General features: G+C 41.8%; 1 protein-coding gene across 2 annotated transcripts in view; it reads right to left on the bottom strand.

The window, feature by feature from the left end:
* Positions 1–497: 497 nt before the first annotated feature.
* cdh22 (cadherin 22) overlaps positions 498–15,188 on the bottom strand; it is a 249,081-nt gene continuing 234,390 nt past the window's right edge. For both annotated transcript variants that reach the window (XM_033627226.2, XM_078169868.1), the window contains exons 12-14: positions 12,773–12,922; positions 12,341–12,442; positions 498–2,467 (exon numbers count right to left, since the gene is read on the bottom strand). In XM_033627226.2, the coding sequence (XP_033483117.2) occupies positions 1,929–2,467; positions 12,341–12,442; positions 12,773–12,922 (791 nt within the window). In that variant the 3' untranslated portion in view covers positions 498–1,928. The remainder of the gene's footprint in view (positions 2,468–12,340; positions 12,443–12,772; positions 12,923–15,188) is intronic.

Here is a 15,188-nt window from a genome sequence, read left to right as displayed (position 1 = left end):
ACCTACTAATGATACAAAAAAAAAGCTGACATTTTCTTTGAAACCTAGTTATGAAAGCAAGTAAATGTGAATCCCAGCCACCATCTGACTGGCCATTTTAGCAGCAGATCATAAAGATGAAAGCAACTTCATACGCCTCAGCATCCTCTGGTGACTACGACAATTACAGTAGTTTGGCAGAAGGCAGCCGGGAGGGAGCCGTGCTGAGAGTAGAGTCTTTGTTTGGCTGTGGCCTGTCATATGGTCTGTTTGTTTCCATCTAGGACTATTCTCTGAATCTATCCCTGGTGTAAACACAAGCCAGTTCCACAATTATTCATAATTCAGGAGACATCTTCAGCAAACAAGTGGCAAAAGATAATTAGTAACACGGATGTCCTATTTACTTTATCGCTGTGATCTCATTTATGGAGCAACTCGCTGAGTAATTTAAGTTTATTGCACACAGTGAGATGAAGGTTTTTTACCAAAAAAATTAAATATTTATTTGTTTTCATGTTTTTTTTTTCTTTTTTTTTTTTAATTTTCAATACATTTGCAAGTTAAGGTCAACATTGAACAGGTTGTGGATATCAGGTGGATGTGACCAGTCCATTCTTCATCATCATCATCATCATCATCATCATCATCATCATCATCATCATCATCATCATCATATGCTACCCTTAAACCTCTCCTTTTTAATTAGACACAAACATCCTGTGGTCACTTGCCCCACCCCCACCCCCCTACCCCCACCCTCCCTTCACCAAAAGGAAATAATAGCAAAATCAAACGTCTCAGGATATAAAATGAATTGAAACATATTGTACACATTCACACACAAAATCTGGAATGAAAATTGGCTCCCTGTGGGACAACGCTGGCAACCAGCCAATTCCACGGAACAGTCATTTTGTTTCGTCTTAAATCACTGTTGCGGTTTGTGCCTTATTGCCTTACAATTGGCTGTTGAGAGGATAAGAAAAGAAATTGTTAACACGCAACTGTCCTCAGTTTGTGACCTCAAAAAAACAAACAAACAAAAAAAAAAAAACTTTTATAAATCACTAAAATACAGCAAAAGTATGTCAGTCTCAATTGTTCAGACTGAACTGGCAGCTCTTTTTTTCCTGCAGTCCTTTCACTCCATCTGTTCCTGCTTTCTACTCGCCTCTACTTTTCAACCATGTCTAAAGTTAATTATTTTACAAAAGTGGTCATAGAAAATAAATACAAATATTTTCCAGTATGTAATCTTTATATAACCCAGACGTCACATCTTTGCCAGAATTCTGTAGCATCATCTGCCACTGCAGTCTGTCTTTCTTCCGAGTTGTCTCTCGTTCTTTTGATAGTGTCCTCCTCCCCTCACTTTGTCTTCAGCACTTGAGCAGAGTTCACTGTTGCGGTTACCATAGTGATCATGGTGTGTGTAAATAAATAAATAAATACATAAAAACAAATAAATACATAAATATTTCCTCCTTTTTAAATAAATACGTTTGTCAGACAGGTTGCCTTGGCATAGTTTAACCCTACCTACGTAATGCTGATACTCTGAAAACAGTCTCACAGCTTAAAATAAAGGTTCTCATCTATGATTTACGAGAGAGAGGAAAAATCCTCCCTTCAAACTAAATGGCAATTTTGGTGACTGGATATCTCTTTCTGTACTCTCTCATATCAATGGCAGAGCTTTCATGCCAAAGTCCGAAAACTCTTGCAAAAAAAAAGTGTTAAATAAAAAATAAAAACTTGAGTTCAAAGTTTGACACTGGGCTTTTTCTTTCAAAGAGATAAAGAGGTGGTGCTCTGTCTTTAAGGAGTACACAGTGCTGGCTCTGATGAGTGCCAGAGGGTGAGAAGAGGAGGCAGAGAAGAAGAAGAAGAAGAAGAAGAAGAAGAAGCAAGGAGTTTAAATGTCTCTCTGCAAAGGAGAAGCTGTGCTAGGACCCTTCCTCCTCAGGATTCCCTGGAGCATAGTAGCCTGCCAGTTGCCTGAAACGCGGTCCCCAGTCGCTGAGGTAGGAGAAATCCTGCTCTGAGGTGGTGGACAGCGTGTGGATGGAGCTTAGCGAGAGCGCTGGCGAACTGGTGCCCTCAAAGGCGTACGTCTGGAAGGAGTCGTACGGCGGCACAGACAGGTCAGCGTCGGCCTGCTCCACCTTCTTTCGGATGTAGCCTTTGAATAAGGAGAAGTCTGCAGCCGACGCTGCTGCTGCTGCAGCTCCGTCTGCACCGCTCCCCACCCGGTTGGCCTGTATCCACTGTGGCAGCGAGCGGATGTCAGGGCCAGAGTCACAGCTCTTGGCCTCTGGGAAGTCATAGAGGTTCCTCAGGGCGCTCATGTCATACGCCTGAGTGTCCTGCTCCCCTCCGCCCTCATCGTTGTACTTGATGACGTTATCCCTCATGTCCTCCTCATCCTCCGCCATCCTCTGGCCCTTCCTGTGGCGTTTCAGAGTCAGGATCAGCAAGACAAGGACTGACAGAGAGAGAAAGAAAGACGAAGATTATAATACCACACTAATGGTCAAATATGTACAGGTTGAACACATTTACAGATTAAACCTTGATATTCTTAAGTTGGCATTCTAGGGTGTAGGTTTTGTTTCAACATTTGGGGGGGGGGGCATATGAAAAAGGTGGGTTGGGGTCCTCCCTCAGAAATTTTGAGTGTCAGACACTCAATTTGTGGTGGAAATTAGGGGTGTAACGATCCATCGATCTGGATCGATATATCGATTCAATGATCAACGATCCAGTGTCATCAATGCATAGTGAAAAGATCAATACATATTGCCATCTTTAGGATATGCTTTTATTTTGAAAGTCTGTGTCACCGTCAAACAGCGGCAGGCAGATGCCAAGCAGCCACGAGAGACTATGAGGATAATCCTATTTACTCAGGATTAAATCAGCAATGTGAGTCAACAGACAGAGCACATGCCGTATGTATACAATGTGGTTATGAGATAAAACACGATGTAACGTTAGCTGCCTGGTCGGCATCTCACTGCGTTAACTTCTTACATGAGTTAACATTAGCTGCTCTGTTTCAACAATGTTTGGCTGAAAAAAGGTGCATGCAGGCTGAAATTCAACCGTGCTGTTCTGTCGGGAGATGGCCCTTAAATCACATCAAATCGAAATTGTATCGTGGCAGATTTCGTAATATCTGCAAATATCGTATAGTTGTCCAAAGAATTGATACGTCGTATCGTGATGAAACTGGTGATTTACACCCCTAGTGGAAATGTTTTTAATTTCCTCAAAATCAAAGTCCCCTGCTACTTTCATGTTTTTACTATTTACAACATGCACATGGTCTAAATAATGAGGGGGGACCTGTCCCCCCTGCGTCCCCCCTGATTCCACCCTTATACTGGCACATGTTGCACCCTCGTGCTTTGTCGCTAAACAACATAGAGGTTAAATCCAATTCTTTTTTGATCAACCTGAACAGCAGGAAAAGATAAAAGCCAGGATAAAGACAGGTTCCAATTTAAGAGTTTTTTTTATAAACTGTCATCACAGCAAGTGTTTAGAAATATGTGGCTTTTACTCGCTGGCTGCACAGTAGAAATGGATTAAGAGTTGTCAGGCTGAGTTTAAAGAGCTTGCATACAAAAAGGAATTCCTCTTCATCTTGCCACCAATAATGACATATCAAACTCAGATTCAAGGTATTCAGTACAAAAGAAAACAACTGCACTTAAGAAACTAAGTGTACTAAATGTGATTGTGGTCTATAGGGCTTCACATCAAACATGCACCGTGCGTGATGGATTTGCAAGTACTTTTAATGCTAAAGTTTCTCCTATTGTAACTTTAATTTCACCTCTCAGGGCAAAGGCACAGCAGGGGAGGATAATATATTATCTAGTTTTACATTTGGAATGCATGAGCATTGATTTTTCACAATCCTGATTGCCTTGCCCAGAAATATGATTCAAAAGGCCTAATGGAGACCAATCTGTATATCAATACTCATCCAGATCGAGCCAATCTGAGACTTTGTGGTTCCATCACTACTTCAAACCAGAGGCAACTGCCTACAAAGAGAAGAGAAATTCCTTGTAAAATTAAGTCTGGATTAAAGAAGGGTAAGCAATTGAGATGGATCACGTTATAGAGTAATGAGGCGAGAGGAAAACAAAGGCTGTATGCAGTGATAAATCAATGGGGCTTTAATTTCAGCTTAGTTATTTTAATTACTGCCTACATTTGTGATTAGACAAGTCTCACTTGGCTCAGACACCCACCCCCTGACTCCATCAGCCCTCCTCGGGGCTGCACCCCTTCCCACCCCTTACAGCACATCAAATGTCATTTTCAGTGATGATAAAATCACATTACAGGCAGTTAGGAATGAATTATGCACACTGGGGTGCATATGAAAGATAATGAACAACCCAATTTACAATATGGATAAACAGTAATCGAGCCTCTTTTTGATCAACTAATTAATAAGCAAAGACTGATGTGGACAGGGATTTAAATACAATACGTGGTAAATACTCTCACATACAAACATGACACAAAACTAAAAAAAAAGACTGGCAGTATAATAATATGTGGCACTAAAATGAGGCAAAAATTAATGTATTAAATCAACAAAATGATTACACTACCCAATTGTGTGAATTCAAAGCAGCTAGTAGTAGATCAGCTCATTAATCATTTCTCTATAATGGATAACTAATCAAAATAAATGTGATTCTTTCCAAAATGTGTTTATTCCTGCTTTCCCACTTCACACTATTATCTAAATTAGTAAGAGCTATGAGTGGCCTTTTAGCAAATGGAGTACATGCTGAGAAAAAATTAATAATGGTGATAAAATCAGGCTTATTAAAGGGGAACTACATCAAAATGCATTCATGTTATTCCTATGGTCTAAGACAGTCCAGAAGTTTTAGTAATGATGCACAACTCTCTCCCAAATCTCAAAACTAGAGTGCTTAAACCAGCGCCCAAGGAACACATCATTAAGCTCAGCCTTGCTTCCAATTTCTCCCAGTGGCCACTTGCAGTATTGCAGTGATAATGTGGCCCCGAACAGTGTTTTCCCAATAGCTCACCATTGTAAAGAGATGTTAAAATGCAAAGGTCAAATATGATTCTCTGTATTATGAATTTTAGATCAATGGAGGTTTTATATTTGTAAAACTTTCCTAGAGCTGACATTTTCAAAGTCTGTGACGTCATCACAATGCAAAGTCTATGAGTGGAGCAGGAAGACTAAGTAGACCCAGAAGCTGCAAACTTTTCTGGTATATGAGTCAGGCGAGAGTTCTATTGGACTGATTACGCGCCATCTTTGGGTCTGCTATCTCATTATATACATCTAAAACCTGGTATACACTGTAATTTTGGGCTGTCTCAGATGAAAGATGACCATCGTGACAGAAACGTGGCGATGTCTTTGGTCGTGGCTCTAAAACTGTGGTCCTTTGTCGCACAGTGAGAGCGATTCAAGGATGGCCATTGTCAAAGACTTGCGATCAAAGATGGCCTGGGATAAAATTCTGACAGTGTCATAAATTTGGAATGACCGTCTCAATGTGTGACTTTTGTTATGACCTACAATCTTTGGAGCTAAACCCAAACAAACAGACGGATATTAGCTCGCCATGGAGGCAAAACACACTAAAAGAAATGTGTGGGATTCCAGCAAAGAGGAAAACCTTGTGGAGTTCTCGCAGCAGAAGCCTTGCCTGTATGATGTGTCCTCCAGTCCTTAACATAACAGCGGCGGAGTTGCAGCTGCCTGGTGAGCAACCTAGCAGCTACTGTAGCACACAGACACCGCAGTATATAGTGCCCAAAAAACTTGTGACCCTCTATGTTGTGCTTCACAGCAGCATCCTTGTGCAGTCAGTATGGGAAACTGTTGCATCGTGCGTTGTAGCCTGTGATTCAGCAGGCGCTGTCATCGCCTCACATCAAATTAAATGTCATACCCAAGTTTATTAGATCCATGTCGCACAGTGTAGCTGCACTAAACTCATAAGATTAATAAAATTTCACAGCCTGTAGGAGGCTTAAGACTAAAATTCTTTTAATGTTGCTCTATAGACAATGAATTGCAAAGATGGTATAGATGACACTGAGTGCACCCAGGGGAATGTTCTTAGTGTGTGGGTACATTTTCTGTTTCATACCTGAGAACATTACAACAGAATAAAGCTCATTTGGGTAACAAAACAAAAAGAAAACTTTCAAAATTCAGTCTCCTATTCACTGTCTATAAAGCAGCTCCAGACTTCATACTTGATAACATCACAAGTTTGCGACTTCCTGCTCTGGTTTCTGGTTTTAATAGAGAGTTGCTCATGTTCACACATACTGATAGGTAGGTTTCTATGGTCATGGAAATAACACGTGGGAATTCTTAAATTAGATGGTCTTCTTTCCTTAATGACGGATTTCTGTAACGAAACAACAACAATAAACTCAGATGAAGAGATGTTTGTCCTTAATTAGTGAGTTTTGATTGGCAGCAGGATGTGTTTCCTGTGGACAGTCAGCTATGGACTGTGCTACTGTGCAACAGTGGAAAGAATCCCTTTTTCCTCCCTTTTAACGGGAACAATAAGCAGCAACTCTAAAGGGATGCCAGTGAAGGGACATTTAGATAGATCATTAACCAGTAGGCACCATGCATCTTCTGGAACAGATAGCCTGTTGCCTAAAACAAATGCCTACAAGCCCACAGAGATAAAAAGACTATCAATTATAATGGGGCCTGTGCTGTCTGGGACGGCACAGATTGTTTGATGCTCTGAAGCCACCCATCCATACGTTGTGAAAATGAGATATGTCCACATCGTTTTCACAGACTAACTAGATCAATGTCGTGACTTTATGTGCTGCATACGGGAAGATTCACACATGTTAAAGCACATATTAGTATGTGTGAAAAGCCCTGAGGGCAAATGCACTCTTTCAAAGTGACTTTGGAAGTCAGGATGCAACTATAAAAAACACAATGTTTCACCTTCTGTTTTAATCTCCTCCCACTACTCTTTCCTTTCTCCTGAGCAAACAAAACAAAACATCGGTTTCAAGCATATAATCTGTACAAATGACTTGTTGCTGCTCCTGGTAATTGTCTTCATTTGGTGTAAATGGCCTAAAAAATAACTTTGGGAGTGAAAACGCCCCGTGTGTTCCTTGCCTAAAGAGCTGTGCCAGCCTAAAGAGCCTTGCTGATCTTGAATTTATCTCTGACTGATAATGTACATTCGTTCTCCCCGTGCATTGTTTGCCCGGCTCCGTTGGGAGAGCGGTGTCTGTAACCATTGTGTTTATTCTTCTCCTCCATGAATGGGGCGAATTAATTGCCACTGGGTTGAGGAAACAGTCATGGTTTGTGGTAAATTGCAGCGCTGACTGCCATGCATACTAAACAAGCCCTAAGACAATTACTCTAAATTCACACTAATGAGGAGAGTAATAGAAGGCAGAAAACTTGATGTTAAGAACTCCTTCATACGTGCTGCCTTCTCAGTAAATACCACTGAAGGAGTCTCAGTATGTGGCGGTCCAGTTGGATGCAAAGATAACCTCACTTCTGAGAAACCCTTCCTCAGTGTCTGTTAGCTACACCGATGCTTAAACTCTAAGACGCTGGAAACCTGTTTATTCTGTCGGAGATTAACATGCCTCAGGCAACACACAACACCACGTACAGAACTAACCTTAGTAGAAAGCATATGTACCTGTGTATAGCCGCCTCCTATACATAAAAATCTGGTCCCCATGTGTACAGATGTTGCGATAAGCGTTCCTGACAAGACAGTTAATTTACCCTTGGGCTGCGCTGGTTGCCCCCACCCAGGAGTTCATCACAAGCAGATGGGAGGTAATTGGAATGGATGCATGCAGATGCTGCGACGCAGTGGAATGGATTCATCACATCAGGCCTATAAATGAACTGATGGAGGGACTGTTTGTTTGTAAGGTAATTAGGCAGAAATTTGTTTTCATTTTTCTCATCATCCAACAATTGATGTAATAGAGGTGGTCCAGCCTCTGGAGAGGGGGAGTGCTGGCTGGATAGGTAGATGTGTGTGTGTGTGTGTGTGTGTGTGTGTGTGAGTGTGTGAAGACAAGGAGCACACAATGATGCTGCATTGAGAGAACGGATTGCATTGCAGTTAACAGGTGGCGAGTGATTTGTCTAAGCGTGTGGATGTGTGCTTAGCATGCACGACTAGGCACACACGAAATGTGCGTGGAAAGCGGGAAGCGTTAGGCAATGTGCAGTCGATAAGATTGCTGCCACATGCCTTGCTCCCGTCTGTTATTCACACCACACGATAGTTATGAAAACACTGCTCATCCCCCTTATCCCAGACCCTGCAGCCCTGAGCTTTGAAATGTCCACATGATGACTGGCAGAAGCCAGGCGCTCCGACTTAGCCTGTCCTTCAGTGCTTTGATGAGGCGTGTTCAGTCCATTTTCTCCCAATCAGTATCAGTCACTCACAGTGGCACAGACTGACACTGTTGGAGTCAACGCTGGATCATTTTATTAGTGGAATCAAAATAGCAGATGTGGGTAGTAATGCATTACATGTAACATACATGAGTGAAAACGTCATTTTGTAATGGCATGAATACTTTTCATGTGTCTTCTTTTAAACTGTATCTCTAATCCTTACTTTAAAAAAGTCAATTTATTTGTAACATAAAATCATAAATATTCTTTAAATAATATTAATAGTTGTCAGCAGAGGCGTAAATATAGACAGTGCAGGAAGTGCAGTTGCACTGGTCCCCGTAGGGTGGGGAGGTCCCTTGCAAATTATTCAGATTGACACCTCAGAGCTACATCTGTGTTCAAAGAACTCACATTTAATTTAAATGTGTGCCATTTACAATGGGCTACATGCTCTCAAAAGTGCAAACCTATCTCTTAAGAGGCAGATTAAATTTGAAATAATGGCGTTTTCGCACTACTTTTAAAAGTATGTGTAAATCAGTTTGTGGAGTGATTTTGTGGAACACACTGCGTGAAGAAATAAATCAAAGTAAAGATATCAGGCAGTTTAAAAACAGGTACAAAGACAGTATCTTCACAAAGTAAAGAAATGATCAGAGGGAATGTAATGTACACTCAGGGTGTCAGTAGTCAGTAGCAATCTACAACAAAATTAAATGCGTATACTACATTAACTAGAAAAACCATGAATCAACTATAAAAAACTATTCAATTACATGGATAATTTCTTTTTTTTCTTTTATATTTTTGTCACATGCAGGTATGCAGTGATCATTGTTGGGTAACATGTATGTTAATGTTGTCTAATGTCAAGTCTCTATTTGATCATGTGACAAGACAATACGATGTCAGTTCCTTCAATATTTAGCAGTGGTAGTAAGATGTCAATGTTGATGACAGAAGCTCCCTTCTTCCCAACCTCAGCAGGGTGAACTTTTATGATTTTCCTGGGCTTGTTTTTGCAGCATGTGGTATAAACATCCTTTATGCAGGGTAGAGCAGCGCTTATGTTGTGTTCAGCTGAATGAATCGCTCTTTGCAGGGCCTTGTGGTCCTGTTGGGTGCTGTTTCTGTACCAGGCAGTGATGGTCTCCCTTGTTAAACATGAGTTTATTTTTTAGCTTTTTACTTCACTACATCTATCATCCATATGTTCGTTACAACTACTCTGCTCTAAATGTGAAACAAGACGCAGCCTCTAGCGACCGTCCCTGACCACATCTGGCCAACAACACTTTCATCAGTGAAGTAAATACTGAGATGTCTGCTTTTAAAAACTCCTCCTCTAACCTATTTAAGCACTTTTGATTTGGAAGTTGCACAGTGTTGGTAAAACTGTAGCTAGCTTGCTAACATTAGCCATGTTAATTTAAAACAAGTACTGTTTTATTATTTGACACTGCCCTGCACACCCTAAAACATTTATCCATCATCTACTTCATTACCCTGGGCACAATCCTCCGTCACCACAGTATTCATGTCTGTCACTATGCAGATGACACACAGGTCTACATCTCCACCAAACCCTCTCCCCTTCCTCCCACCTCCCTCACCACCTGCCTTGAGGACATCAGGAGTTGGATGCCCAGGAACTTAAAAGCTCGATGGAAGCAAAACATGAGGCCCTGCTCATTGGCACCAAAAACACCCTGTCCAATATTCAAAGAAGTCCCACACATCATCACTGACAACTTCCCTGTACCCTCCTCCAGCCACGTCAAGAGCCTCACTGTCATTCTGGACAGCACTCTTTTTATTTGAACCTCACATAAAAAACATTACCCAGACAGCTTTCTTCCACCTCTGTAACATTTCCAGACTCCGCCCATGACTGTGCCAGCACAGCACCGAAGTCTTGGTCTGCGCATTTGTTATATCCTGTATTGACTACTGTAATGAATTCTCCCTGGCCTTCCCATCAAACAGGCTTCAAATCATTCAAAAGTCACTCTGTGTATGTGCCCAAGTCGCATCTCTTGTTCTATATGTTATTTCATACATACATGTTATATTAACCCTTTCCCCACCATTGATGAGATATTCCGTTAATCTGAGTTTTCACTGTGATAAGATAGGGGGCGCTGTTACACATCTTGTGAAATAGAACAGCACTGCCATGTCCAAGTCAGACTAAGAAGAAGATCTGCTGGAAACCGCAGGAAGATGTTGCAGCTTTTAAACTGCATGACAATGCCGGCACCGACGGAAAAGGTTACGATTGTGCAAGCCGTGGAGATGCCAATGGACTCAGACTCCGACACTTCCTGTTTTGATCTACATTCTGAATCTGATTTGGCTGAAAATGCAAATGAGTTTGGTTGGACGAAACGGGATCTCCATGACAGTGACACATGGACAAGACAACCACAGAGGAGAGGGAGAGAACAGAACACTGAACAAGCACTGAACGTGACATGTTCCGCTATACCTCAAAGAAAATATTATTTTCATTATTATTATGCATGTTAGTGCATTCACAGCTGGACCGTCTGCCACAAATATAGTATTTGATATAGTTATGTGCGGCTTTATAAATGTTCTGAATGTCATAGAGAGCTCCTCATCCGAATCACCAGGGCTGCAAAAAAAAAAAAAGTCTTAGGACCACAATGCTATATTTTCCCTGCACAGCGTGTAACTTTCCACAAGTTTAAAGGCCACAGAATTGTTTTCAACTCCAGCAGCCTTTGTGGGCATGTCATCTAGCCCAGAACACCAAAACCAAGATACATTGCAAGCACAACATTTTTTTTCCCTTTTTTTTTTTCTTCATAGCCAGCAGTGGTTGCCTCAGATTTGTACATAACATTTTTGTGGAGGCTTTTAAAGCCATGATGAATAAATGATGCTCTGCTTTTGAAGTTCACTCCAGTAGATGGTTTGGTAAATGGAGACTGAGTTTTAACAACTCTCATTAGAAAAGCTCTTTAAAAGAAATAGATAGCAATGTTAGTCACAGTTAGCGCTGCCTGGTGTCACATCATCCATCATTCACTGGCTGCACGATGGGAAACATGTATAGGCGCGAGCGGGGGAGACAAAACACTGTGACAGCGCTGTCGTTTCTTTCTGTCACTGAGGAGTGGGATGCTAGGACGTACGGCGGGGGGAGAACGAGAAGCAAACTCATAAAATTTTCAGATATGACAATACTGAACCTCTTCGGGCTCAGAGAGGGTGAGCGTGTGCACGCATGTGTATGTTAGTGTGTGGCTGTGCATGTGTAGAAAAATCACAGAATGTCTGGAAAGCCTTGTCTATTTAAAGCCCGCTGCTCCAGAGGTTCACAAGTGCTGAAGCAGCTCTTTTTGCCTGTTTGCTCTCTCTAATACCCCTCCACTTCACTCCCATTCATTCCATCTCCGTCTGTGTTCCAAGGATCAAAGTGGCTTGATATCATTCAGAAACCCAGGCATCATCTGTGCTCCTGTTTAAACAAAAGCTTTCTCCTCAGAAAAACAGCAACAAAATGTCCAACAGGGAAGCTGCTCATGAAAGAAAGATGAAAAATTGATCTTGTTTTTATGTCATTTGACTTAGTTTTCCTGCCACTGCATGTGCAATTTCATTCGTGAAATATAGATAACTTCTGAAAGTGTTCAATCCATTAAGAGACACATGCTTGGGTGCATGATTCTATGAGCGGCACACATAAAGTCACGTCTTCAGGGTGCAGCCTTCAGTCTTGCCTTTTTAGTATTGGTCTGGCTGGAGTAGTTGAACTCAGCAATGACCTCAGAATAGCACTGCTAATAAACTGTGCCTATCCTTTGGTCTGGCCATCCATCATTTATCCATACATTTATCACCTCATACATCCATACATGAGTACATCCGTCTGCTTACCTATGAGAATGAGCATGCAGACCAGCAGTGCTATAAGAGCCCCAGGGCTGAGAGCAGCACTCATTACATAGGCTGTGGCATTGCAGGACTGGATTTCTCCCTCTGTGTGGCAAAAGAAAAAAAAAGCATTTACTGTACAGATTTAATACCAGTTATGAGTCACTTCAGTGGACAAGGATTAAGCACTGTTTGATCACGAGAAAAAAAGGTTTTAACCATGCATATATTATATTTTCACCCCGCTGAAATCTCAGTTGAAGGCCATATGTCAGCAGATTTGCAGCCTTGTGACGGTTTATTTTTCACAAGCTGATAAGAACTGTTTGCTGACCAAAAACAACAAAATGTAGATGACCTTTTTAGCACTGCTGATGCAGGAGGTGACAGTGACGATAATGTTAATTATGGTGCAGCTTCTACAGTAGCTCTTACCTGTGTCACAGCCGCAGACGTGAATGGTCAGGGTGCCTGTGGAGCTGAGGGAGGGAGGCCCGCTGTCAACCACCAGGATGGGCAGAAAGTACACATTCTGCTCATGGCGGTTAAAGCCTGACCGCTGGGTCCGGATGCCAGCTGTGTTGTCTGGGGTGGGTGGTGTGAGTATTTGTGGTGGGGGGGGGGGGTCAGAGGGAGAAGGTAAAGCAGAGAATTACACATGTGCGACTTAATATTTGAAGAACAAAACCACTTTTGTCTGCTCGCTGATGTCTGGTTTTTACCAGGCTGCAGTTGGATTGATGAAACTCCATCCAGTGAGTGCTTTTATTACTGCTCTCTTTTTTTAGTCCTTTGAACTCACCACTGTACTGATGGAAGTTGGAAACAAAGTGAGAGTGTTGATCATGCAGGCCTTTTTGACATTACTAAAACACTTGACACTTGACAATGTAAGATGTTTGCCATTTGATTTGAATGAAAATGAAAATAAGTTATTGGAGAAACGGTCAAGCGAAAGAAAACGACAGGCAGAGAAGCACCATTCTTGTTATACGTTGTTTGAATAAATCATCTGCCAAAATGCATAGTTCAAGGACTCCAGATGAAGGGTGACAGGATTGGCAGCTTTAAGATGGGGTTGAATGATTTCACCGGGGATGAGAACTACTTTCGTGCTATTAACATTTATCATGTGGTTTTCGACTTTTTTTTTTCTTTTTTTTTTTGAGCAAACAAAAACCAGGAGAGAAAATACGTGTGAGAGCCAGTGTTTGAAATTAAACTTTGCCGGTGTATATGTGAGCTCTCTCCCAGAGACATAGATAAATGTAACACAGAATACTGGAGGAGGCTTTGACAAATAGAGTCAGAGAAGCTTTGCGGGTAGACTTGCGGATACCAAGCAATCCATCTCCCAGAACATATATCACAGTTATCCATGTCGCCCCAGAGCTCCTCTGGCACATGTAGAACAATCTTCAAATTACTGTTTATGTACGGGAATGTTACGCCCCTGAGTTTGTCCTTTTGACTTTTACACAGCATTCTCCTCCACAGCTGTCTGCTTTAGAGAAAAGATTCTCTCCGAAACATATGAAGACAACAGACTGAGGCATCTTGTGTAGTTTGAACACGAAACAAATAAACTTAAAAACATGCACATGCAGCTCTGTAAAGTTTTACATATCCGCCTTATTCCGACCCCTATGATACTTTGTGTGGATTGTAGGCATGACTTCCTGTGCTGAACCGGTGCTGGAATTTTCCAATAGTTACAGTATGCTAATACTTAAGCAATTGGGAAATAAAACATGGGACACACCACCACCATTGTTGTTGGTTGCTCCATTGCTCTGTGGTTGTTCACCTTTTTAACCAAGCGTGTTAGCAACTAGCTTACCTTTCTATGTTAACAACTGTTAAGTTCAACACAGCCCGAAGTAGCTTACGGCAAACATATCCCCCCCTTAAAAAGATGATTTATGATTTCTTACCACTCGTAAAAGACACATTCAGCAGGATTTAACATAATTTGGTATTCGATTTTAAAAAAGATTTCGGTATAAGTTTCTTTTTTTGAGGTCGCAGATACAAGCGGCTGAAATGAGTTTCCTCCGTGGGGTGGCTGGGCTCAGCCTTAGAGATAGGGTAAGGAGCTCGGACATCTGGAGGGAGTAGAGCTGCTTCTCCTTCGTGTCGAAAGGGGTCAGTTTAGGTAGTACAGGCATCTGATCAGGATGCCTCCTGGGCGCCTCCAGTTGGAGGTTCTCCTGGCACATCCCACTGGTAGGAGGCCCTGGGGCAGACCCAGAACAAGCTGGAGGGACTATATATGTCGTCTTGCCTGGGAAAGCCTCGGGGTCCTCCAGGAGGAGCTGGAAAGCATTGCTGGAGAGAGGGACGTCTGGAATACTTTGCTTGGCCTGCTGCCCCTGTGACCCGGTCCCGGATAAGCGGTTAAAGATGGATGGATGGATGGATGGATGGATGGATGGATTTATTTTTTAGCTCTGTATACTTTGAATAAAGGTGATGTTCCTAACTAATGAGTTCTACTGAGTGAATCATAGCACCAAAAGTAGCAGCAAACCTCAGCAATATCAACAGTATAAAGAGTAACTTTAGGCATTCACTTTCATATAATATGAAAGAAGTACGGTAAATCAGTAGCACATTTCTAGCCTTGATGACTAATGTTAAACACATAATTTGAGATGTGATAGGTGTCGTATGACAAAAGGTGGTTGTGTTTTTGAAGTAGTTCCTCCAACACTACAGAACTCTCTCTCATTATGCATATGGTCTGCAGTTTCCAACAACTTAAGACCCATCTTTTCAAAAAGGCTTTTGTCCAACTCTAAGGTGTCTAGTGCTTGTTCCTTGGTGTCTTTCTTCTGTTTCTTCTTGGCAG

Source organism: Epinephelus lanceolatus, chromosome 1 (genome assembly GCF_041903045.1).
Source record: "Epinephelus lanceolatus isolate andai-2023 chromosome 1, ASM4190304v1, whole genome shotgun sequence".
NCBI lineage: Eukaryota > Metazoa > Chordata > Actinopteri > Perciformes > Serranidae > Epinephelus > Epinephelus lanceolatus.
Note: the sequence above shows the minus strand (reverse complement) of the source record. Positions and strands in the feature narration are given on the sequence as shown.